The following is a 27,808-nucleotide window of genomic DNA, read 5'->3' as shown; positions in this document are numbered from 1 at the left end:
GCATGCCTCCAGTTTATAAAACCCAAATTAACGTGGAGGATGAAAGACACTGGTAGCGGTTATCCAAAGGAGCAATTTAGAAAAAAATGTCTGCATGAGTCAAAACAAGTTAAGTGTGTCATATGATGAAAAAAGAGGTTGAAAAACAACAGGAATCTTGCCTTTAGTCACCAATCATTGTTAGCTTGTTCTTCTCTTTTCTAAATCATCTTAAAGATAACAGTGAAGTCAAAATAAAGTTAACCAGTTCTGAGGACATAACTCCCTATACTACTACTTAGATTTGAAGTTCTCCTATTTTGAGCTTGATGTCTCATTTCGAGTTTTGGCAGTCCTATCAACACTCTGGCTGCAGTTCTTTGTACTAGCTAAAGTTTCCAAACACTCTTCAAAGGCAGCTTTGCATAGAACCTCACTCCAGTTTTAAATGTGCAAAAGCACTCCTGGTCACCACAGAAACTTAAGCCTCTGGATTGAAAGCTAAGTCCAGGAATACACCAAACTGCGGTTCTGTGTCTTCAGGAGGAGTATAGACTCATCTAACACTGAGTGAATTCTTATCCCTTGGACTTTCTTTTGATTGGTTACCTCTGCCAGAGCAACTCTTGTCTGGATTATATTTCAATTTGTTCACCCTCATCCAGACCGTTACTGATGACAGACATTGCCACCTTTAAGCAAACTCGAACTGTCCCTTGTTGTAAGGATATATTGACTTTTCCCTCCACCCACTCCGTAAGTCTACCTCTGGCCTATCTAATAAGCCAGGAGGCTTACATTGCTCCAAGTATGCTGTCCACATCCTCAGGCTGTACAAATGGAGAAATATCCAAAACACAGGACAAGTAAAAGACAAGGTTGCATCTACTGGTACTGTATCAAATACAGTAACCAGGTTGGAGCAGATCTGAGAAGCACTGTGCAAAACTTCACAGCAGACTACTGAATGGTTTCCATTTTTTTACCTGAGTATCAGTATGTATGTTTTTGACCACTTGAACCAACTCAACTGGGCCGGTCCTCAAAAATGCAATTGTGGCAGCAAAAAGTAAGTTCTTTTCTTCCCAGTTTGCTATGATGTAGGCCTCCAAACGGACCAGAGTCCATGTTTGGCCAGACTCTCTCTGAATCTTTCACCAACATTACTCTTCATCCCACTTGTTTTATCAGCAACAGCTACTTGGAAAACTAGGGTGCTGGATCAGCTCTGCTCTGGAAGAAGCGATGTTTAGGAAACATTATGTCTCCTACCTTGGCCATTTCCCATTAGGCAAAACTTTGACAGAATCACCTCCTGAAATGAAAGGGAAATTCTTGAAATCTTTCAGAAATCCATCAGATCAATCACTATCCTGGGATGGACCCTCCTAGTTGGCTCCACTCCGCTGCAGAGCTTTGAGTCTTCTGTCCATGACAATGGAACTGCAAAAAGTCCCTTCACACTGAGATCGCCCCATTATATAAAACTGGTCCAGAAGAATAAGTAGTGACAAGTACTATTTTGGACAGACCCATGGTTGTCATGGAGATAATGAAATCGTAAGCCACTCACAACAAAGCAGTGTCAGTATGTTGGCTGAAGTCCTCCCAGCACAACAAATCAATTGTAATCACCACTTTTTATTTATGCCAAAATAGTTTTCCTTACCTGTCCATTGAAAGCTGAGCCACAAGTGTCACATCTGTGTTATCTGGTGCAGGCTCATATTCATAATGCAAAAAATATAAGTGAGTGCGATGGACAGTAAAACGCTCCCTTCGAAACTCATAACACAAGTCATCTTCATCCAGCTCTGACAGTTGTTTCTGGAGCTGCAAAAAATACAAAAAGCAAGAGTCAATTTTTCTTTAAAATAGATGTATTGTTCAAAAACTAAGACTAAAACGTCAAGCCATTTTCAGGCCCTAAAATGAAGTAAATGATGCCCTATTTTACATTAGTACAGGGGGCTTCAAACTTTTTAAACAGAGAGCCAGTTCACGGCTCCTCAGACTGTTGGAAAGCTGGGCTATAGTTTGAGAAAAACCTGAACAAATTTCTATGCACAATGCACATATCCTATTTGTAGTGCAAAAAAAACAAAAAAACAAAAAAAAAAAACCATGAAAGAACAGTACAATATTAAAAAAATGAAGAAGAATTTTAACCAACATAAACCTACCAGTATTTCAGTGGGAAGTGTGGGCTTTCTTTTGGCTGATGAGATAGTCAAGTAAATTAGGATTGTTGTTGTTGCATGCCTTCAAGTCATTTCAGATTTAGGGCAACCTTACATCTAAAGTTTAGCGCGTGGACTGGGTAAATCACCTAGGAGGGCTGTATCTAGCCTACAGGCCTTAGTTTGGGAACTCTTGAATCGGTATGTAAAGATAATTTCATGTTTTTTTTTAACTTGTTAAAGCAACTTACCTAATCCACATGTCAAACAGAAAATGGTTATTGGATTTCTCCCTGCTATTCGACATTTCCTAGTACAATTCTCAGCTCAACAACTGCATGCAAAATTGTACATTTTAGGGAAAGCTATGTATGCAAAATGCATACAAAAAGGAAATATCAATGTTATTGCAGCTTTTAAAAACTGCAACTAATACGGAATTTGGATGGAACAGACTTAGGTCTGAAAATAAGAAAATGTGACAGTCTGGAAATATATTTATTTGCTCATATCTTCTTGATGCATAAGCTACTTGTAAAAAGACACTACCTGTGATATCAAAAATTCCATTTTCTAAGAGATTTTGAGGAATAATCACTGGTTGTGCTATACTTTTAACCATTATATGTTGCTAATAAACAGACTTTATGATATGACTGATATAATACATTTTAAATCCCTTGGTAACAACTCTTGCCTTTACCAGCAAATACATTCCACTATGCTAACCAAGATGTATTTCAGTCAGTGATTGCCTGACAGGGCATGACATTTTCTAGTGACTACCAGAACCATATCAAAGTCTTCTACAGTTGCAGACCAATCTTTCAAGGGGTCCAGCAGATGACTGCAAATTGGAAACCCAACAATGAAGATCAGGCTACCCATTCCATCATACTGTAACCTGAAGAGGGTGGCGGATGAAGAAAGGCATGAAGACATTAGGGAAGTATACTTAGGTTTATTTGTTTGTAAACCCATACATTGTTCCTAAGCACCATCTACAAAGGTTGCATGAAGTCAAATTAGTCACCAAGTGAATCAGAGAAACTACTAAGGTTGATAATCCAAGTATCTTTTTTGGATTGCATTTTTCCTTGGTCTTCAAGAGACCAGGGGGAGGGGGAGCCCACTTCTTAATGGGTAGAACTAGAATAAGACAGTAGTCTGAGCATTGAATTGAGACTCTGAAGACAGGATTTGATTTTCTGTTCAGCCATGGAAACCCATAGGATGATTTTCAGCAAGTGACACAGATTAAGAAGAAGGCAAAGACAAGCTCCCTCTGAAAAACTTTTGCCAAGAAAACAGTATAACAGGTTTGCCTTAAGGTCATGGCAAGCTAGAAATGACTAGAAAGCTCGCAACAACAATTAATGCAAGATCTCTGCCCCAGCCCTTATTGCAAGTCGGGAATTCAGCAGAAAACAGCTAAATTCATCAAATCCCAAGGACCCTTGTTTAGACTGGGATCTTGGTGACTTTGAGTATGAAAAAAAGCCCTGAAAAAGTGTTGTGCATTAAAGCGGATTATGAAGTTTAGTTTTGGATTTCTCACACTGTACACAACCTATAAATTACAGAGGAACACAAGTTAAATTGTTCTGCCTTCTTTGAAAATTGTAATGTATTATTTTGATAAAAAATGCCAAAGAGAAGCCTTGTCTCTCACCATGACAGCAACTAGGATTGTCATTTCAGAGCTATTGAAATATCTCCTGATGAGATAAATCAAAGCACTGAAGATTTGTCTTCCTTGTCCAAAGTAAATCTTAGGATGACACTCCATTTAAATCACTCTTCTCCTTTTTGACATAATTCAATTTAGAGGTACATATTTTTACACTGCCTACTGGATAGGATTTAATGACACAATGCTTTAATTATGTTATTATTAGTTACATACAATATAAATAAACAGAACATAAACCTCTAAAGTACAATACAACAAAACATTCTGCTGTCATAAAATGGCTTCCAGCTTTTATTTTATTAATAAAAGTAATGAGTCCAGCTTCCTGATCTCTTAATTTTGAAGGCTCGCACTTTAATTTTTTTATCATAGGTTTTTGTATCCTCCGTGGAAGAGATAAATCAAATATCCCCAGTTGCTTGACCTCTAAAACAACCTAAAGCCACTCGAGTAGTGAAAGGGGACTTTAAGTTCAAGTCAACCAAGCAAAAGGACTGTGTCATAGGTCCCATTAAGTTTCTTCAGGATATAGGCCTAGGCAAGCTTCTGCCAGGTGGCTGCAGGAGGAAGAGCCTGGCTGCTTGGTAGGGCTTTTTCATTGGGAGCAGATCTTGTCCTCAGCCCCCTACAAGTCTCTGAGTTCCTGGAAATCTCAAAAGTCCTCCCAGTCAAGCCTTAATTCACCTGGGCTGCTACTCTTTTTCTAGAGACTATTCCCTGGCACTGAGATCTGAAACAGATATCTACATTCCATTTTCAGTTCTGCAGCTTCTACTTTCCAGTTTCCCTGGGTTTGCTGATGTTCTTGCATTGGTCTCCTGTATACATCTCCAGCTGAAGATGATGTGGAGGGGTTTGATATAGTGCAGACAATTGAGGACACTGATGAGGAAAGTAAGGTTGCTTACCTGTAATCATGTTTCTTCTAGTGGTAACTGTGAAATTCACACCTGTGGTATTTCCCTGCGTCCACGCAGCTGACTCGGATCTTTCTTGAAAGCTTTTCCTAATTAGGGACTCCAGCCCCGCCCATCTACTCCTAATAAAGCCAGGCAGCGGGGCTTGGAGCCTTAATTCCGTACCGCGAAAGACAGTCGGAGATAAAAGGCATGACAGAATGTGGGGAGGATGGGCGGGTTGTGTGAATTTCACAGTTACCACTAGAAGAAACATGATTACAGGTAAGCAACCTTACTTTCTTCTGCGTGGTACTGTGAAATCCACACCTGTGGTAGACTAGCGAGCAGTCCCACGGATGGTGGGTGTCATGCCAGTGCAGAAAAAAGTACTGCTCTCCCAAAAGCCGTCTCCTTCTTGGCAGCTAAATCCAATTTATAATGGGAGACAAAAGTATGCGGTGTTGACCATATGGCCACCCGACAGATATCATGCAGAGGCACACTGTGCAAAAAAACCATGGAGGCTGTCAATGCTCTAGTGGAATGAGCATGGATCTGAACAGGTAAGTCCAGTCCTGCCATTTCACAAGCTAGCCGGATAGCTGCAACTATCCAGGCCGCCACCTCTGGGTAGAAACAGGAAGGCCCACAGTATCCCTACGGTACTTAACAAAAAGTCATAGTGAGTTCCGTAATGGAGCTATGCGGTGGACATAAAAAGCAAGAGCCCTCCGCACATCAAGAAGGTGCAAAGACTGCTCCAAGGGAGTAGAAGGATTTGGAAATAAGGTTGGAAGGACAATGTCCTGAGACATATGAAACTATGATGCTGCCTTAGGTAAGAAGGGAATGTCTGTGCCCAGCATGACGTTATCCTTATGAAATTTCACGTAAGGACTATCGACTCAAGAGCCATAAGCTCGCTAGCGCGACGAGCAAAAGTAATAGGCACTAAAAATGCTGTTTTCCATGATAGATGGAACAAGTCAGAAGTGGTCATTGGCTCAAATGGTGGTTTCGTAAGGGTGAAAAGAACAACCTCCAACCTCCAAGAGGGGGGCACAGGCCTACTTGGGGCCAGAAATTTCTAAAGCCTTGCAGAAATCTCTTTACAAGAGGATCGGATAAAGGAGAGGGAAGAGAATGCTCGCTTCTAAACGAATCTATATTTGCCAGATTGACCTTCAAGAATGATAATGAGAGTTCTGAATCTGACAGAGATCTCAAAAAAAAAATCCAGGAGGAGGGAAGTGGAAGCAGACAGAGGCTGAACCCCTTGCTTTTGTGAAAAAATGCAAAAATGACACCACTTACAAATGTAACAATGTTTAGTGGCAGGTCTCAGGGCAACGTCCAAAATGCCCTTTACTGGTTGAGAGAGGGCTGAGGCTGGAGCTGCCACGCCGTCAACCGGAACTGAGTGACCTGGGAGTACGGGACTGGGCTGTTGCCCATAGCCAGCAAGTCTGGCCTGAGTGGCAACTGAATGGAACAGCTGCCTGCAAGTTGGAACAGAATGACAAACCATGGCTGGCGGGGCCACCATGGTGTGATGAGAATGCAATCTACCTGCTCTGCTTGAAGACGAGAGACCACGCTGGACAGCACTGGTAATAGTGGAAAGATGTACAGGAGGGTGGATGTCCAATCCAGGAGGAAGGCATCTCCCAACAGCCTGTCTGGTGGAGGCAAGACGTGCTCCAAAGAATTGGCACTCCATGTAGGCGGGAGAGGCAAACAAGTCCAAAAGGGGAGTGTGCCATTTGACAAAGAGTTCCCATGCCTGGGAAGGAGGAAGGGACCATTAGTGGTCAGTATAAACTGTCTGACTGAGGGAGCCAACCAGAGAGTTCTTGATGAATGGCACTGATGGTTATGGTATACCAGTCCCAGATTCTGATGATGAGGGCAAGCAAATCACAATCGTGGTGGTGGTAGTAAGGTGGACAATACTGTCCATGAGCAAATGAGAGATAAGGTGCAGTGCCATTTCTACTGCGAGTAACTCCAAATAGTTGATGTGCTCCATGCCCTCTATGGCCGCCTAAGGACCATGGATGGTGTGACCCTTGAGGTGAGCTCACCACACTGAGAGGGAAGTGTCGGTTGCTAACATCGCCCACACAGAGATTGGAGCGATGAGTCCACTAGTTGAGAGACCTGTGGATGGCTAGAGGGACAATGACACATTCATTGGGCTCATCCTGCATGGGATGAAGTGCCCGAAGAAACCAATTCTGGAGAGGCCGAAGGTGCAAACAGGAGAAAGGAGTGGCAGCTGTGGTGAATGCCATGTGTCCCAAAAAGCACTGGACATCCTTGGCATGGATGTATGGCGTCTGCCAGACTCAAAGAGCTAATGAATGCAGATTCAGAAACCTGTCTGCTAGCAAGTAGGCCCTTGCATGCCAAGAGTCCAATACAGGCCCATGAATTGGTTGTTTGGATAGGCTGAAGAAGAGATTTTACCTTGTTGATAAAAAGACCAAGCGTCTGCTATAAAGACAGAGTAAAGTGAATGTTCCTCTGTAGATACTCACAGGACTGTGCACCAGCAACCAGCCAGAAATATAGGGGTAAACTACTACCCCGTGCACCCAGGGATGAACCGGCATACAGCCATCTCCTCAGTAACACCTGTGGAGCTGTGGAGATACCAGAATGAAGAACTTGAAATGAAAAAGCCTGACCCATGTCTTGCTGGATAACAGAGTGAGGATGGTTGGTAATGACAATACCTGAAATTTGCAATATGCAATATATGCATAAAATCCTGTAAGGTCCAAACCTGGCCAAAGCCCACTGCCTTTATTGGAAACCAAAAAACAGCTGGGGAAAAGGAAAAAGAAGGAAACATAGAAAGATGTAAAGAAGCTACTGCTCCTTTTGAAACAAAGTAATTACCTCCTGCTAGAACACAGGAGGAGGAGTGGCCCGTAGAGTCCCTACTGGGGACAGTTTGAAAAATTCAATTGCATAAACATGCTCTGTAATCTCCAACACCCATGAGTGAGAAGAGATCTAATGCCATGCATCTAAAAATGATGAGGTGGAGCTCCAAAAACAGGAGCTGAAGGGTTGGAGGCTATGAAAGAAGAGAAAATGCATGCGAAAAAACTATTGGCCCTGATCTACTTCTTCCCTTTAGTTTGTTGTCACCCCTGGATAATTAAGCTGAGGGGCTGGCCACCACAATCTAGGCTAGATTGTGGTAAAAAGCCAAACTTAGAAGCAGGCTATGTTCTGCCATGGGCAGTTATCCTGCCATTGCTCTGCCTTCTTTGGAGAGGGTAGAGGATCTACACATGCTGGTGGATGGCTGCTGCAACAGCAGCAAACACCTTAGTACTGTATCGGTGCTGTGCTTAGCCGTAGCATTGTGATGAGAAGCTAAGGTGAGATACTACTGACAGAAAGCCCTTGGGATCTGTTGATGTTGTAGGGGAAGAAGATCCAAATAAGGTGCTGAGCTATGCCACAAGAGCACCTGATAGGCTGCCATACAAGCATGGTAATGAATCATGCAAGTGAGTAGGCTAGCAGTGGGGTGGATCTTCTTATCACAGTGGATTAAACAACTTTGACCACAATAAAGTTCAGTTTAGTAGGCTTAACTAACCACTCTGCTGAAGAGGTGCGTATGCAGTAAAGTGCAGTTACAAACTTAGAAATTCCAGACACAGATACAGGAGTTGCCCTTTGTTTTTCTCCAAGCTTAAGCGAATATGGAAGTGCTGGGAGAACTGTACTTGGAGCTTGCTTCTGCTGTTGCTCAACTGAGAAAAGCAGATCCTCTAAGCAATCAAGGAGGAAAAATTAGGTAACACATCCCCTAAGGAAGCTGGGATGGAAAAATCCTCCTCAAGAGTAGGAGAAATCTGCTACTCATAGGAGTCAGAATCTACATCAGACTCATTGACTGGTTGCAGCTGAAGGAAGCACCAGAATGAGCTTAGGAAAAAGTTTTAATAAACTCCTGAAAACCAAAAGAAGGGACTACAAATCCTTGAAAAGGAAAGGAGGGTGCAGTTTGCCTATGCAAAAGAGTAGCAACCTACCTGTTGAGGCATGGGCCAAGTGGAGATGGGGCCCAAAAGACACAGTACTTACAGTCTGAGCCGTCACTGAAGCTCCCAGGCAGCATGACGCAGAGGGAGGATAGTAGCCCGAAGGCCCCTCCAAGGAGTTATATTCCATGGGCTTAGACCCAAAGCCTTGGTAGCCATCACTCACACAGATGGCGTGGCTACCTTGAGCCTCCCCTCCCCTGAGGAGGGCAAAAGCATGGCAGGAATTGTTGCAACCCAAAGGCCCCTCCAAGGCGTTATATGCCATGGGCGTGGAGGTAAAGCCTTGGCTAGCCATCACTCACATAGGTGGCGTGGCTGCCTTGAGCCTCCCCTCCCCTGAGGGGGGCAAAAGCATGGCAGGAATTGTTGCAACCCAAAGGCCCCTCCAAGGCGTTATATGCCATGGGCGTGGAGGCAAAGCCTTGGCTAGCCATCACTCACACAGGTGGCATGGCTGCCTTGAGCCTCCCCTCCCCTGAGGGGGGCAAAAGCATGGCAGGAATTGTTGCAACCCAAAGGCCCCTCCAAGGCGTTATATGCCATGGGCGTGGAGGCAAAGCCTTGGCTAGCCATCACTCACACAGGTGGCGTGGCTGCCTTGAGCCTCCCCTCCCCTGAGGGGGGCAAAAGCATGGCAGGGATCGTTGCAGCGTCCACTGCCTGCTGGGGTAAATGGGGCAGGGAAAGCACGGGCAGTGAGAGCAAGCTGTCCTTAAAAAACAGAGACAGCTGAGAGGCGTGGCTGCAACCCAAAACAAAGTTATTGGCACAAAGCCACAGTGGCAGTTTGTTGCCACAAGCTCTACCAGTTCCTGGGTCTGTAAGGGGTGGTAGGCTGGTAAAAGTCTTCTTCCCTCCTGCTTTCTGAGCGAGGGGAACAGAAGAAAAAGAAGGTAAGTTACTGCCCATTGCCAAAGGCAAAAAAGTCTGCGCCTCAGAGGACACGGCATTTTTTTTTTTAGAGGGAGGGAGTGGGTTTGTCCTCCCACTAGCCTAAATAGGATAAACAAAGGTCCCAGAACACAAGTTGGAATTGCTGTCTGTTAGAGTAGTCAAACTGGAGTCCTTGAGTCAAACCAATAGTTGTTTTAAGAGAGAACACCGAGTTGTTGCTGCTTTCGCGGACAAAAGGAATTAAGGCTCCAAGCCCCGCTGCCTGGCTTTATTAGGAGTAGATGGGCGGGGCTGGAGTCCCTAATTAGGAAAAGCTTTCAAGAAAGATCCGAGTCAGCTGCGTGGACGCAGGGAAATACCACAGGTGTGGATTTCACAGTACCACGCAGAAGAATCAGGGGGTGCAGGCTCTGATGTTTCTGAAGGTGTTCAGACAGATGGGATGTTGGAACAGGAAGGCAATTCCCCGGTTGGGAGAACAGAAGACTCTGTGAAAACCCTGCTCCTTGGATTTATATTCATGTTTTAACCTTTGCATTGGAGTTTTATCTCTTGTTTTTTTGCAACACTTTTTATCTTGGGTTGTTTTAGGTTTTTTTTGGGCTATATGGCCATGTTCTAAAGGCATTATCTCCTGACGTTTCGCCTGCATCTATGGCAAGCATCAGGAGAGAATGCCTCTAGAACATGGCCACATAGCCTGAAAAAAACTACAACAACCGAGTGATTCCAGCCATGAAAGCTTTTGACAATACTTTTTATCTTACCTATTGGATTTTTCACTCTTTTACTGTGTGTGCTTTTTCAATAAACTGTTTATTTCTACACTGAGCTTTCTGGTGAGTGCTTGAGCAAGGTGAACCCCAGCTGAGGTGCAACATTGGGAACAGATGAGATAGGGTTACTAGTGAGTCCAGTTCATCCACACTTTATTGATGCTGGATCATGCAGTAAATCTGCATTCTGGTGGAGATGCACCTTGGAATGTGTGGTTCATAGACTGCCCTGATTTGAAGATTGTCAGGTCAACCACAGAACTAGGTTGTTGTTTGTGAGAAGCAGCCTGCATTGTTATTATAATTTAATAGCTCTACCCATGAAGCAGATTGCAGAGCTTATTTCTACCATAATATTGCTTGACATACCATCTTGAATTATTAGGTCAAACTATTATGAAACACTGGGTTGCTGTAAGTTTTTCGGCATGTATGGCCATGTTCCAGAAGTATTATCTCCTGGCATTTCGCCTGCATCCTCAGAGGTTGTGAGGTCTGTTGGAAACTAGGAAAATTGGGTTTATATATCTGTGGAATGCCCAGGATGGGAGAAATAACTCTTGTCTGTTGAAGGTAGGTGTGAATGTTTCAATTGGGCACCTTGATTAGCATTTATTTAATGCATTATTATGAAACAGTAGTTTACCAATAGCTGGTGTAGCCTAACCATTGCCTCTGTTTTCTGTCTCTCTTTTTATCCTCTATTCATACTAAAGTAAGCACAGATCCTACATTTTCCTACATCTGTGAGTGCTCACCACAGAAAACCATGGTTCATCATAACCTCATTCATTTCATTTCCCCCAAAGCACAAATACTGTTGCGTTTTAAATAAGGCTAGAGATGACTAGATGAAACATCTTAATTTCTCTTGCCTTCCCTGGAAAGACATTAGCATTCCCCTTATCAGTCCTATTCATCAGCTTAAGTAGGAATGGTTAAAGGAGTTGTGCTGCACCACCCCTTTGAGATATCATAGAATCCACTTTTTTAATTTCACAAATAGCCAAGTTGTAAGTTTGTAATTGCAAAGTGGCCATTATCTAAGTAGTCACAAAATGATCATCAGATTACTTCAGGCTTCTAAACTAAAAGGATATAACAACTTAATTATGAGTTATGAAATAATGCTATGAACCAAATTATTTCTCTGTAATGGGGCAAAGAATTGCTGTATCTTATGTCCTAATATTTTAACTGCAAAAATGTGCTTTAAAATGCCAGAAGGGAGCAAGTGCAATTTGAATATAACTGTATTTCTTTACATTTATATATCTACATATCTATATATCTAGAATTAGATTTGCATATGGTATTTTCCCCCAGTTTTGCACTCTTTGTTTTCTTTTTGCTGTTTGACACTTGTAATTTAGTCCCTTCAGTGCCATCCCCTGATCTTTGTTCATATACATTTATGTATCTAATAACTATTACTACTTTTACATTTTGTTTGAGCATGTACAGTTAGCCCTCCACATATTCTGGGGTTAGGGCACAGGACCACCATAAAAGTTTGAAACCACGAATACAGAAACTGCTATATTTTTCTTAACCAGAGAAAGCATCACTCTAGAAATCGCTAGGTCCTCCAGGACACCTCTTTCATCAACCTCCACTTGAAGAGAGCCACAGAATCACTTTGGAGAACCTGGAGATTCTTATACAGAATAATGGCATCTGCCAAAATCCAAACTGCAAATGTGGTGTGATGGCTATAGCAACTGGTCAAAGTAAACAGCTATGAAGAACTGCACGTGTACATGGGCGATACACCTCCTGCCAGCCAACCCAAGGAGACACTCACACAAATTTTGGGATCAAAAATGACTACAACTTGTTTACTGATTACAGGAACAATGGTTGAGAGCCATGCATTGGTACTGGATCAGGATCAGGCAGCCCCCTGATGTTCAATACTGCTTAACACACCAGGGTGCAGCTGGCACAATACTGGCCAACATTATGTCGGCACCCTTGGGACCACCATAAGTTTTCCCCTCTTCCGCTAGGGGGGATAAACAGCCAGATCCAGGGCCCATGCCACATGCCAAATACGGCGTTGTGACAACTTAACACAAACAGGCTAACAAGAACAAGCTAACATGTTCCGTCTTCCAGGAGCTTGGTTTGCATTGCCCTTTAGTTGCATAAAATAGCATCCCTTTGCATTTCCCCCCAGGATTGCTACAGTCTTAGCAGCACCCTGAAAGTTAATTATTAACAGAGGATGGAAGCAAGCCTGCAAGCCTTTTTGCAGCTATTGGTTTAAAAAGTGTCCTTTTTGTCTAGAGACCGCCCTTTTTCCTGGGGATGAGATCTCCGTTTTGGAAAAGCCCTCCTGTTTTCTTTAGTTTAGAAAAAGTCTCAGATTTGCTGGTGGCCAGCTAGGCAAGCTCGGACAAGCCATTGTGAGTACAATTGAGATTGAGATTAGGGTCGAGGTTACCCTCTCGCCTTTGAAACTGGCGTTGAGCTCAGATAGAGAAAGACCTGCTCTTTCTAGAAGATAGTAGCTCATTGCTGGGGTAGGGAATATCTCCGGATTTCTCTGCCATTGAGAAACACTTCATTACTTCATCTCCAAAACTAATCTTGAGCTTAGATAGGGGAAGGCCTGCTCTTTCTGAAAGATAACAGCTCAGGGTTAGGGTAAAAGATCCCAGGATTTTTTCTCCTATTGGGAATAAGTTAACTCGGTAACTGAAAGAAAAAGGGTAGAAAGAACATCTATATGGTTTCCCAAATTGACTGTTTGTAACTTCATCAAGCTGTGCCGACGGAGGACGCTCCATGCTGCAACGTTTTGGCCCGGTAAGTAGGGCCAAGGACTTTGTAAAATAAATGTTCTGTTGGTGTTCAATTCTTGACTGGCCTCAGTTGCTGAGAATCTGGAGCTTCAAAGAAAGGCACCAGCGGTTCACCCAGATAAAGAGAGAAGCACATCTTAGTTTTAACTGCACAGTGTCTGGGTGTGACGGCACATAACAAGAACAAGCTAACAAAAATCCAAAACAAAACCAGCATGCAGGGAGGTTGGGATGGAAAAGTTGAAGTAGGTACAGTGCCTGCCGCTAGGCCTTGGGCAGCCTTAAGAAGGCTGCCCGGGAGGGTGGGAGAGGCCAACCCTGGCCCCTTCAGCAGCAGGACGGGGCCAGCTCTCCATTAGCTGACCGGTGGGAAACTTTCCTGCCACCCAGGGGGCTTCTGGGGGGGGGGGGGGAGAAGCCACCTGTGGCCATAATGGCGACGGAGGACGCTCCGTGCTGCAACGTTTTGGCCCGGTAAGTAGGGCCAAGTCGTATCTCTTCAATCTGTATATTATACAACTTAAATAAGAGAAATCTGCAGGTAAAGCACACTTATATCTTGCCTTTTAATAATCTAGAACATTATTAGAATTGTGCAGGCAAATCTAGAGTCCCACAACAGTGATCTAGAGTGACTCAAAACTGTAAAATCAATGTAGTTTGACACAACTTTAATTGCCATGGCTCAATTCTATAGTGTTACAGGAGTTGTAGTTTTACAAACTGTTACCCTTCTTTGTCAAAGAGTGCTGGTGCCTTGCCAAACTACATATCACATGATTCCATTGCATCAAGCCATGGCAATCAGAGAGATGTTGAACTGCATTAATTCTACAATGTATATGCACTCTAGGGATCCTATTAAGGCACATATTATGGTTTAATTAGAGACTGTGAAGTTTCTGATTGCTATTACTTAAAGAACCCCTTAACTGCCAATATACTGAAAAATCCCAAATTTCAAGTGTGGTTTTTCTAAGGGCAGACTGTTTATGTGCTTTGAGACTTCTATAATCTCTTGGACTGCAAACAAGATTTGCAAGGCTGTATCTAAATTGTAAATATTGTCCTTTCAATTAGCATGCTTCACATTTAATTTGCCTGAACACACTTTGTGACAAGCCAAATGTCACACTTGTTCTGTGATAATCTGATCTGAGAATTGGTATAATTTCAAATATGGTAGTTATCTTTTCAAGTGTTTTGGTCATAAGTATGTAATCGTGATGTTTGAATAGAAGTGGTGTATTTTGCTTTTTTTGTTTATTTTACCCCTGACATCTCAGACTTCAATGCATTTAGTGATTCCTTCATTCTCAACTTCTCATGAATGAAGTCTAGATTTTGTTCAAATTAAAGCCAGGCATTTTTGATACTAGTCTGCCTCCAGTTCACTCTGACCAAAAAAGGTCATTGTATCTTCTTTAAATTATTCCAAAGAGCAAGCAATAAGGCCACTCATACTTCCAGTAATTACTGTATCATCTACATGAAAAATGCACACAATTAATCTGAATCTGCAATGTGTCTATGGTAATTAAATTATAATGCATGACTAGTAAACTGGCAGGACCAGACAAATCTGTAGAACTATATTCATGTTTGTTATGCACCCAAATTTATAATAGCATGCAGATACTAACCCATGGACGTGTTGAGGCTATAATCATCATACCTCCTACGCAGAACATTGAGAGGGTATTAGAATAAGAATATAAAGATCCTAGTTATCTATATGCCCTGTGGCTATACAGTGACAGCTTCTTCCTATTTCGATATATTCATTATACAATACTTTTGCAGAGAGCCAGTGTGATGTAGTGACTTGAGTGCTAGACTAGAACTGAGGAATTAGGTTTGAATCCCACTTAGCTATGGAAACCCAGTGGTTGGCCTTGGGTAAATCACATTTTCTCATCCTCAGAGGAAGGCAATGATCCCTTGCCAAGAAAACCCCATGATTGGTTTTCTTCAGGATTGTCAGGAGTCGGAACACACAAAACAATAAAAATGACAAACTCCTTTGGTTCTCCTTCAAGATATACAACAATTTAAAAGCTACATACGTTTTCAGCACATCTATAACTATGTTTTTGCTAAAGAAAAGGGCCTTGCAAATATAAAGAGACATCTGAAGAAGCATGCTAAAAGTGTTTTATATGTAAATGCCCAAACTACAGCCTGCCGCCTCATAGAAAACAGAGACAGACCTAACAGACCTTTCAAAAGAAGGCACTTTATAGCTGCAAATGGGGGGGGGGGGGGGGGGGAGGAAGGAATTTTATCACCTTTTACTGCATCTGTTCCCAGTCAGCAGACAGCATTTTTAGGAGAGCAAGAGCCTGCACTTTCTGTTTGCTCTGATGTCCTCGCTAAATTCTCAAACCAAAAAGACACATACCTCTTTAACAAAGTTAGTTTTCATCACCATTGCCTGTTAAAGAGGTTGATGTATTTTTGAAAACCTGTGCCATGAATTCTGTGCCTTCTGCTTGGACTAGTAAAAGTGTAATGTGCATTTTCTCTTGTAACTTATGTTATTTTTGAGCAATTCAAGGCAATATTACATTTTAAGAAGGGAATTGAACCAGTCTATTCTACGTTGGCCAGACCTCACCTGGGATACTGTGTCCAGTTCTGGGCACCACAATTAAAGGATATCAACAACTGGAACATGTTCAGAGGAGGGGGCCAAGATGGTCAAAGGTCTGAAAGTCAAGCCCTGTGAGGAAGGACTTAGGGAGCTGGGTATGTTTAGCTTGGAGAAGAGAAGGGGGCATGATAGAAATGTTTAAATATCTGAAATAATGTCATATTGAGGAAGAGGCAAGCTTGTTTTCTGCTACCCTGGAGATTAGGATATGGAGAAATGGATTCAAATTGCAGGAAAAAAGATTCCACTTAAACATTAGAAAGAGTTTCTTCATGTTAATAGCTGTCCAAGAGTGGAATATTTCATCTGTCAGGAGTGCTCTGCATGTTCCTGCATGGTAGGGAGTTGAACTAGATGGCTCTTGTGGTCTCTGCCAACTCTATCATTCTATGACATAACAAGATTATCATTGTGTTGTTGAAGGCTTTCATGACCAGAACCACTCAGTTGCTGTGAGTTTTCCAGTTGTATGGCCATGTTCCAGAAGCATTCTCTCCTGACGTTTCACCCACATCTATGGTAGGCATCCTCAGAGGTTAGTCAAAGGCTTTCAAGACAGTAAATAAAGAGCAACACTTAAAAAACAGGAAAATTTCAGACAGGAAACAATCAGGGCCAGCTAACACCTCCCAACAAAGGACTTCTCCAGACAGGAAGCAACCAGACTTTGAAGCTGCAAGGCTATTCTATGCTAATCAAAGTGGCTAATTGCACCAGTCACACTTGCCTCAAACAGACAAGAGTTCTTTCTCCCACCCTGGACATTCTACAGATATATATATATATATATATATATATATATATATATATATATATAAATCCCACTTGCCTAGTTTCCAACATACTCACAACCTCTGAGGATGCCTGCCATATGAAACGTCAGTAAAGAGTATTTCTGGAACATGGCCATACAGCCCGGAGAACTCACAGCAACCCAAGATTATCATTGTTTCAAAGAAAATCTTTATGGTTACTGGGGATTAGAGGTGAGCCAGTTTTAATGACTTTGTTTTTTTAAAAAAAGAGAAACAATGTTTGTAGCAATGTGCTATCATATTATGTTGTTTGGATAATTTAATAGAAAACAAGTAACACATTATTTTTTTCAGCAACATTTCTAAGCTACGGATCTAGGCAAAAAGTACTTTAATTAGATTCTGAATGTTACGCATTCTAGGAAAGAAAACATTCACATGCAATAAGTACATGGGATACAAAGGTCTTGCTTGAAAGACAAGGCATTTTATTAAAATAGGTTGCTCATTTTTCCAGACACTGAACTAGGGCATGTGTTGCAACTTCAGATCAAAGGAGCAAAATTTTGAGGCAGGCTTAGACTGAGTAGCACAAGCTAGATATTATATTTGCTGATTTATAGCTGTTTCTTCAAATCTACTGTATAAAACTAATTGAGAAGAACCAACTGCCTGTACACTATATTTGTATGAAAGCCGCTTGCTGCCCATAGCAGTATAGTGAAAGGTATTCTGGTGAATATATGCTGTACATCCCTCAGATGAATTAGGTTTCTAGTCTTTCAAACCCCTATGAGCAACTTTTGTTTTCCACATTGACACAACCTATTTGGAAACACAACAATCCTCTTTATTCATGATTTTGCATTTTGTGGTTTCAGTCATCTGTGGTCAACCATGGTCTGAAAATATTGCATACCCCTCTCTTCTCTGTAGAGGCTCACTTCCCATTACTTATCCACGCTCAATTGAGGTCCACAAAACATTACTGGTATAGGGTTCGATATGATCCATTTGCAGAGGGGGAGTCTTGGAACATATCGCTTACAGCTAATGGGAAACTGTTGTATTGATTGGGATCCAAAGAACTGCTTGTCCTGTTCTGTAGATAGATAGATAGATAGATAGATAGATAGATAGATAGATAGATAGATAATGTGATACTGCCAACTGCCAAACCAGTCATCACTACAAAGGGTCAGGGAATGAATTTTCCCCTAGATATCCCTGAGTTCAATGATACACCCCTAGTAGCCCTTTTGATCTGGACCACAGACACTCCAGGATGTAATGACTACCAAAGTTGGAAACATCAGCAATTTTAATATAGAAAATATGTATTCTAAGATATCTGTCTAAATGACTCTTAATTGTGGAATAAAGTCTATCTTAGATTATAACTCCTTTCTTTAAAGTACACTCTAAATTCCTATTCCTTTGTAAATGGAAACTTCGATGAGTTGCAGCTGGTGACTTCCTTGCTAGTGGGAAGGCGAATCTGCTCTACTTGCTATTATGGATATTAACAGTGCTATCCAAGGTGCTGGACACAATGCCCTAACAGATTCAGCACTACAGCATTTGGATAAAAACCAAGGGAGATTTACACGAAAGCTTTTGAGTGCCACTAACTACAAAATGATGAAGGAAAAACATATCTGTTCCCTCAATTGTACATAACAACAACAGTAATAAACATAATTCCTTTAATCCAGCAAGTAAGGTCTAAAGACCTTATAAAACGACAGCTCTACATCCTACACTCTTCTTCAATCAAGGAAGCCATGGGCCTAAGTTTGCAAGATCTGAACAGTGCCGTTGATGATAGGGGCTCTTGGAGGCCTCTCTTTCAAAGCTAAATTGATGGTAAATAACAAGAATAGTAACTCTACGTTCCAGGTTTATATCATGTTCAGCTTAGAAGGTGAAAATTTGGAAAAGTTGCTTTTTAGACCAAATTCCTAGAATTCTCTAGTTTGACCAGTGATTATGCTGCATGGAGAATTTTGGGATTTATGGGCCAAAAAATAATTTTACAATTGTTTTCAAAATGATCAAGGAAATAATGTTTGACAGCAAATTCAATTACCTCAATAACAGCAAGTATATTTATTGTCAGGAGATGATTAATTTAACAGCAGTGTAAAAGGAGCTTTGCAGCCCTCATTCCACTGGGGTTGGAAAACCTCCCAGAAGTCTAGATTTTGGGACCCTTTTAAAGGAAGTCGTTTTCCAATACATTTTAATTCTACTCATATCAGAATTGTGGAACTTTACAAAACTCATGTGAGAAAATCAGATCCTTTGTTGGGTGGGCAATAAAATTGATGGAAGTTTGCCAGCTCTGCTCTTATTGATGGTAATTAAGCACACTTCCCTGTGTAAATAATTACCAGCAGGGCTATTTCTTTACAAGTGGTAACATGAAAGTTCCTTCAATCATGAAAATTCTCTGCCTTGATTATCACCATTGGGCTTGGTCAAATGAATGCCCTTGACTGGAGTTGCTGAATCCTCCACCAAAACTGGGACTGATACAATATCTTCCGAAATGCCAATCAAGGTGGCCAATTGCAACATTCACACTTGCCTCAAGCAGGAAAGAGTTATTTCTCTAAGCCCGAACATTCTACAGATATATAAACCTTACTTGCCTAGTTTCCAACAGACCTCACAACTTCTGAGGATGCCTGCCAAAGAAGTGGGTGAAACATCAGGAGAAAATGCTTCTGGAACATGGCCATACAGCTCTGAAAACTGACAGCAACCCAATGATTCCAGCCATGAAAGTCGTTGACAACACACTGGTACAGCTATTAACTCACATTATATGCTCTAATCCTATATTCATTGAGTATATCACCTTGAGCCCAATACACTTGCCCAGTGTGGGAGAACTGTACATTTCATAGAAAAGTAAAAGAAAAGAAATGAGGTTTACTTTTAGCAGAACTGACTGTTCAGGCAGGTGCCTGCGAGATTTAATGATGCAGATTTAGGGCTCTTTATTACAACACAGTTATAACACTATAGTCCCACTTTAACTAATGTGATTCAAGTGTATTGGCCACATAGAATTTTAGTTGAAAGACTGTTGAAAATATTTTTTCTAGCAGTTTCTCATATACTTAGTTTTAAAATTATTTCCTTTGGATCAGATTCAAATAATCTTTATTCTCCTTTTTCATTTTGGAAGGAAACAGAATGCAAACTACTGCACCTCTGTATTTGGCAAGTTGGAAATATATACTATCAATTCCTGATTTCACCCATTATTTTTACTTGCTTGGTCTATCACTATACCCCATTTCCAAGATTATAAACTGATTTTCAAAAAGAAATGTGGGTTGGTAAGAATGCAACACAAGGGCTTTTTGGTGCAAGCACCTCAATTGTGAAATTCTCTGTCAAAAGAAGTGAGATTGGTCCGCATCCTGTTATTAGGTAGGAAGTAGGGATATTCGTATCCCACTTGAATTTGAAAGGTGTCCAAACACTACTGAAGTGTTCAAAACTCATTTTAATTTTTAGATTCAGAGTATTTGTTGTTATTTTGCTTGTTCCTGTTTTATCCCATTTTCTAAACTACTGCCATTGATGTAATAAGGTTGCTATAGAACTACTTCCACTTACAGGAATTGCCTCCTTGAGCACCATTCATTCACTACAACCCACAGTACAAAATCTCATTAAAAAACAAAGAACAGGAAACAAATATTCCAGAAAAGGAACCATTGATATGCAGGAAAATGAAAGTATGTGAATGAAATGTCTAACTTTGCAAACATTACAGCAAGAAGGTTCATAAGGGAGAACCTGTAAATCTAATTTATGTTCATTGTAGTGCCTCTTCTAAACACCATCCTGCCATAATGAGGCCAAAGCATAACTGAGGGCAGTATAAAACCTATTGAACTCCATTAGGTATTTAACAGATATTTGCATTCCAAACAAGCTCTCTTAATTACAAATTAGATTCTAAATGCAATACCTCTAATAACACCAAGTTGCTAAATAGTAATAGCTTACATACTCAAACAACCCCTTGAGGGTGAATTCTGACACAGCCAGATTGCAAGTGACAAGCAGAAACCATTGATCTTGTAAACAATGAAAGCTGCTATTCAGCCAGTACCCAAATGATCAGCAGCAGAGCTATTTTAGATCCTGCGCTACAGCCTTTCTTGGTGCAGGACTACTCTGCCCAATGGACAAGTATACCTTCTCCCTACTGGCAGCAGAATAAGAAATTTCAAATAGATAATTTGGGATAACTAGCACAGTATTTCCCAATAGCCATTAGAAATGTGAGTAGAATTTGTTTCTCCTGTTTCATCCATTCTGGCATTCCCTTCGGGAGCACATAACGGGAAAACCCCTCCTGACATGAAAATCAGCTTGACACGAAAGCAAGTGGAAGCAGATAACTGGCTCCCCTTCTGCTTTCGTGACCAGGTGGCATTCTTAGCTCGACTGAGCTCCAGATCATTGGCACTTCCTTCCCTGGTCCTCCTTGAAATGCCTCTTGGAAAGCTGTGTGGCTTCTGCTGCTGTTGAGAGAAAGCAGACACGCCTGCCTCTCCTCTAGAGTAGAAACAGTTTAAGAAGCATTAAACCCGGTCTCCTCTACAAACAAAAAGTAAAGGATCTAGAAAGAATGGTATTCTTACTCTGGTGCTCTTAATCCAGTTCTTAATGAAGAATAAGAACAAATAATCTCAGATAGGGGGGCATCTTTAATCCTCCCAGGACTGACATCCTCCTCCACCACCAATAAGGAAAACTTTAGCAGTAGCAACAGCCAATTTTCCAGCTTGCAATGGTGGAAGGGTGGGGGGAAACCAAAGCTAAACACACACAACCAAGGAGCTCCCCCTCCCTCTGTCATCCTCTCTCTTGGGGTGATGGATCTGGTGCCTTCCAAGTTAAGCAGCTTCACACCCTCCTGGGCCTTTCCAAAACAATGCTGACGGTGGCAGTAAGGGCGGTGCTAGGAAAGTCCCCAGTAAAAACTCAAATCTTAATGAGACAATTCAAGAAGCAGGAATATTGCATTCAAAGCACCCCTGCCAGATGGCCATCCATCCTCTGTTTAAAAGCTTCCAAAGAGGGAGCCTCCACCACACCGCAGAGAGTTCCACTGCTGAATGGCTCTTACAGTCAGGAATATATACTAGGGCTAGGTTTGAACAACTCGGTATTATGACGCAAACCGGGCATTACTGTAACATCCCAAGAAGTGAGATATTCTGCATATGGGGAGAAAAAACAGTGGAAGATAGCGAACATTTCTTAATTGACTGTCCAGCATATACTGAACTGTGATACAGATATCTACATCCAATATTATCCAGATTTGAACTCTGACCTATTGGTTAACAGTCCTGACGTCACAAGGGTTGCATCACCATGGGCTCCACAATCGGTGGTGAAGAGATGGCTATCAATGGAGACATTTTGGGCATCTAAATGTACCCCCTTGAGAGTGGTACCATGTATCATGTACATACTCAAGGGCAAATTATGGATTTTGCTGTGGCCCATGGATAAGTTGAGGGCAAACGTAAAACATGGAACATTGCTGATCTTAAATGTCTATGTCTATACAATTCAGATAGGGAAAGAAATATAAACGGAAAAAGAATGAAAATGTAGCCTACAAAAAGTTATGGGGAGAAGACCCAGGAAAGCAACCTGCTCTATTAGAGAACCAGAGCTCCTATTTAAAATAAGCTTCTCTGCAGAAATTATTTTTTAAAAAATGACCACCACAGTTTTTTTAAATGACCTCCACTAAAAGTGCCTCAAAAATGACTTTCCTCATTTTACTGCTGGACTCCACTCAGGCCTAAAAATACGGTGAAGGAGGGCTTTCTTTATCTGTTTTGGGCAGAGGAGGAGTCATGAGATTCTAGTATTATAGTATAAAAATGATTAAATTAGTCATTGTTACCTTTGAGAAACTTTGTGAGTAATTACACCCCTGTTAGGAGACCCAGGAACAGAGATGCTATGTTATTAGACACTTGAAAGCAACCATGATGAATCAGACCAAATGCTCATTCCAGCTTAGTAAGAAGTGATAAGCCAGATAATCTGGGGATGCTATAGCATTTGTTTAAAACCTTTTTAGGCCTTTATCTTAACCATATTATCCTATTAGGCCCATAACAAGGAACAGGTAACTGGAGCAATAAAGATTCCCAAGTGCTATGTAGAGAATGAGCGGTTTGATGGATTAGAAGGGTTCCAAAATATCTTGTTTCCATCATTGTTACCCTTAGAAGTACATAGTCTCTTGCAGATGCTTCTGTACAGGTTCAATTTATATGATATAGAAAATCCTCTTTTCCAACGTTTTAAGCAAATCAATACTGGATACACAAAAGACTTCACCTATAAATACACTGGCATTTAAATGAACAGAACCACTTCGTTTGAGGGACATGAATTGCAAATTTGTTCTACTTGTCCTCAACAGTGCTATTATATTTTATAGACCCATGGAAGGAGAGAAAGGCTGTACAAATAGCTATTACTGAAGAAAACTACCTGTAATTTTACCTATTCTTACACATAATTACGCACTTACAAATGCTTCCTCATTTTGTGGCTTGTGATATACAAACAAGACATGTACCATCTCAGGATGTACGTCTGGCTACTTCTGCCTCTTTATCCATTCTCCATCATGAATTACTGTAATTCTGAAGCTCTTAACAACTCCAGCCTATTTTCCACCATGTTCCTACTCTTGTTAAAGAACTCTTAGCTCAGTAATAGAATGTATAGTATGCTTGTCATAGAGGTCAGGTTTAGGTTTGTGTTATAAGGACCTCCTACATCAAGATTGGGGAAGGACCCTGATTTTCTCAAAATGTAAGAGCTCCTGCTAATGAAAGAAGGCAATACTCCAATTAGATAAACAAATAGTTTGATTCAATATAAAGCTCAGTGTAAAATAATTTCTCATGGTAAGGCAGAAAATCTGTGTCTCTCCAGTTGTTCTTCAACTGCAACTTCCATCAGCCATCCCATGCAATGTTCACGGATGATGAAAATTTTATGTTGGCAGTCTGGCAACATTCGAAGGGCCACAGATTCTTCTTCCCTGTAGTTAAATCAAAATCCAGTATCTGCAAAATCAGTCTTCCTGATTCCTGTAAGCACTGTGTCCTTGTTCAGAACACCTGGCATCTAAAAATGAGGTGAAAAACTCTGGAGTGGCTAGAAGCTCCTGCTCAGAATATGGTAAGTACTTAATGTTTGCAATTTGGCCTTCTTTATATTATTTTAAAATGATGTAATTTTTGTTGCTTGTTAAAGTATTCTTAAATATTTAATCAATTTATCACATTTACGATATATAATTATTAAAAGCTAAATTAGCATTAGTTACACTCATTAAAATTAATTATTTAATTGAGGATGGGTTTATTAACTTAATTATGCTGTCCTAGTATGGTAGAGTAATATACTGCATGGGAGTTGCTGGAAGGTGGCTGAAAGCATAGAGGAAGAACAGAAAACTTTCCCTCTCTGTTTGTTACTTTAAGGAAGGCAATGGCTTTATAGCTCACAAACAGCCTTCCTTCCAATTTCTAATGGTATCCAAAGCACAGACTTATTCCTTTCAAAAGAAATGCACTCACTGAGATTTGAAATCGGCTCTGTAGACACCACTGAGTGCGATGTGTAGCAGTAGCTGCTGCTGTAGTGAAATTTGGAAGACTTCCTATATGCATATTTTATTTGCTGGGTTAGGTTTTAGTAGAAGAAAGCATCATTTGGTCCCTGGACAGCATGCAGTCCCCAGACATGTGGTAACAAATTGCTTCTTTCTCATAAATACACTGTTGATCTCTAGCTACAGATTGTGTTTCCCCCACTGCTTTCCTAATCTTTGAATGCTGAATAAAATGATGGTGGGGGGTTTGTGTGGACATCTGCAATTGCATTCTAATATCTTTATGGTCTCTCTCCCCCCGCCCCAAACACACATTATTCTTTATGGTATCATAGCTTCACACTCCTTTTGAAGTTGCTGCTGAATTTAATGGCAAGTGTGCTGCTCAGAGATCATGTATTCCAATGCTATTTATTTATCTACAATAATTTATTCTCACTTTTTGCACAGAAAGACTTTCCAACTTGGTTTCTGTGTCTGTGGAAAACAAAAACAACACCAACTACATGATTCCCACTTACATTTTCACTGTTGACATCAGCCTCACTGGGGCAACCAAAGAGCTCTCGCCTCAGTAGATTCCCATCATATTCTAGAAATGTAAGGTAGAGGTTGCGGAAAAACTCAACGTGCTTGTTCTTTACCCTCAGCTTTTTTGGCGAGTTCCAATGGATCACCTAGTAAAGAAAAGGAAGAAGGAATATGAAGTTATATAGAACCATGAAAGCACATCATTTGCACATTAGCATTACACATCCATGTTGTTGTTTCTGCTGTTACAATAATATTCATATCCCTTTCTTCTCCATTCTCTCAGCGCTTGCAAGAAGGCTTTGAATGGGAAAGTGTCATTTAAAGTCTTCCTCAATTATATTTTCTTCAAAGAAGCAGAGAACAGTACAGGCAGTCCTCAAGTTACAAACATCCTATGTACTTACTACCAGATCACACTGGGTTTTTTTTACCCCTTACCATGCTGGGGCTCCTAGATGCACCTCATCAGATGATTCCGGTTGAGGCCCCACCCTATCTGTGGGTGAAGTGGTGAGGAAGTATTGCATTCCAGCTTCCTCATAATCATGGTGTGAATTAGTCTTTTGGGTAGCTCCAGTGGAGCCACCAGTGGTTTTCGGGATTTTCTCCCATCTGATGAGGAAAATGACAATGGGCCAATGGGCCTTGCCATGGCTTCAGTTGTCTGATGGGGGGAAATACAGGGCACCAATGTGCCTTGCACTGATGCCCCCATGTGATAAGGGAAGGAGGGAGCACACACGACTTTCCGTGAGGCACCATGTGTGCCTTCCATTTTGCCGGTGATTGCCAATGAAATAGGAAATAGAGAGGGAGAGGCTCATCGGTATGATGAGATCCCTAGTTAAGAATGGGGGTGAGACAACAGGAAGTGAGAGAAATCTATCCACAGGAAGTGGAATTCACTCCTGAAAGAGAGATCATGGAGAAAAGGTGTCTCAACAGAAGCTTTATCACCAATCCTTGTTTACACAACAAGAAATATTTTTAATTCAGTTATCACAAAGAGAAAAAGTGTGGTGAAATCTTCTGATCAGGGGCACAGACAGCAGAGGAAATACCACAGGGGTGCTGTCCTTTTTCTATGCTGTCTAATGCTAAAAAATATATGAATTTGGATGGAGTTCTACTCGTTCCTGTTCCAACATAAATACAAATTCAACTTAAGAACAAACCTATAGAACCTATCTTGTTTGTAACTTGGGGACTGCCTGTAATCATAAAAATCTTTTCCTACAAAATCAGGTAGCAAGCCTGAATGATACAGAAAGTGCTACATGTAATTTGAATTCATAAATCAGTATATGCTGACTGTACTTCTATGTCATGATAATCCTAAATCTATCAGAATACATTGTTTCTAGTTGGCTTCCATCTGCCAGAGTTTTATTTGGTGTCAAATCTAAACTGAACAAACCAAAGTCAAAAAGCCAACCTGGTTTATAATTTTAATGTGATGAAGAGGAACAAACCCCAGAGGAACAATTTTGGATATCTTACTAAAATAACCATGGATAAAGATCCCTGGCTCTTACTGACAAAAAGGGTCAAGTAGGGTAAGGTATTCCTTGTGCATTGTGCTTGTTTATTAAGCCACAGTTTTACTTTTCTTATTGTGATGTCTAAACACAACCACTATTTGTTTTAATATACAACAGAGGAGGGAAGCCCTTGGGACCTCCAAAGGTTTTTGGACTACAATTCCCAGGCTCCCTTTTCCTTTAATAGGGATGCAAATCCTCCTTCATTACTTCAAAGGAATGAAGAATTTAAAGTTTTCTTCCTGCTAGGTGAAACTGAATTTTTTTTACACTTTCCAATTATTCAAGTTTGAACAAAAATGTGAAAACACATTTTCCTCAGAAAAATGAGTAGAAAACAAAATAAATTTCCCTGATTCATACACAAAGCATTCCTTTTTACAAACTAACACATTTTTTCATGTGAATGATTTTTTTCACAAAATTGTCCCAGAATGTGAAAAGTCTTATCATTGGTTTTTTTAAATTGTTGAGGATGTGGACATTTGCTAATATTTTTACATTATTAAACCTTGATCATGTTGGGTATGGATTCTAAGAGCTGAAGTCCAATACATCTGAGGGAATCACTCCTATTTATAAAAAGCTGTCACATCAGCATCCGCATCCTTTACCACCAACTACTGCACTATTCATATCAACAAGACAGCACTCTTAATTTAACAATATAAAGGGAGATTATAATAGAGTGAGAATTAAAGGTCCCAAGGAAGAAGCAGTGGAAATTGGAAGGTGACAGATTGGAACAAATGTATTCTATGGAGATTACGTTTTAGGCATAAAATGGTTCTGTATTTCAAACATTAACTTCTACAATTTTCAAAAAGGTTCATATACACATGTTTCAGGCATGGAGGAGAAAGTGATTGTTTTGGAAACACTTTCAAACTCAAAGTCTGGATGTCTGTGTGTGTCGCTACAATATATGGAAACCCCATAAACTCTACAGTGTTTATTTAGACAAAGAATATTCAGAGGTAGTTTTGCCATTTCTCTCTATGAAACACAGCCTACAGTACCTCTTATTTATTGGCTCTATGTACCCATGGAAGACATTATGTGGAGATGGATTGTTGTAGGTTTTTCCGGGCTATATGGCCATGTTCTGGAGGCAATTTTGCCTCCAGAACATGGCCATATAGCCTGGAAAAACCTACAACAACCCAGTGATTCCGGCCATGAAAGCCTTCGACAATATATTATGTGGAGAGTTAGTGGCAAAGATTTTCTGTGTTTTTGATTGACAAGTGCTGAATAAACAGTGGCTGCTATGCCATGATATAGCTTTATAAACATGCCCCTGACACTCTTAATAAAAATATGAAAACATTTTCTTTAGG

At 40.9% G+C, this 27,808-nt stretch overlaps 1 protein-coding gene across 1 annotated transcript in view; it reads right to left on the bottom strand.

Moving 5' to 3' along the window:
• Positions 1-27,808, bottom strand: part of LARGE1 (LARGE xylosyl- and glucuronyltransferase 1) — a 388,170-nt gene that overhangs the window by 39,146 nt on the left and 321,216 nt on the right. Inside the window, exons 10-11 of the mRNA XM_060776947.2 lie at positions 24,915-25,070; positions 1,649-1,812 (exon numbers count right to left, since the gene is read on the bottom strand). Of these exons, the coding sequence (XP_060632930.2) occupies positions 1,649-1,812; positions 24,915-25,070 (320 nt within the window). The remainder of the gene's footprint in view (positions 1-1,648; positions 1,813-24,914; positions 25,071-27,808) is intronic.

Source organism: Anolis sagrei, chromosome 5 (assembly GCF_037176765.1).
Source record: "Anolis sagrei isolate rAnoSag1 chromosome 5, rAnoSag1.mat, whole genome shotgun sequence".
NCBI classification, from domain to species: domain Eukaryota; kingdom Metazoa; phylum Chordata; class Lepidosauria; order Squamata; family Dactyloidae; genus Anolis; species Anolis sagrei.
This window is presented reverse-complemented; position numbering and strand designations above follow the sequence as displayed.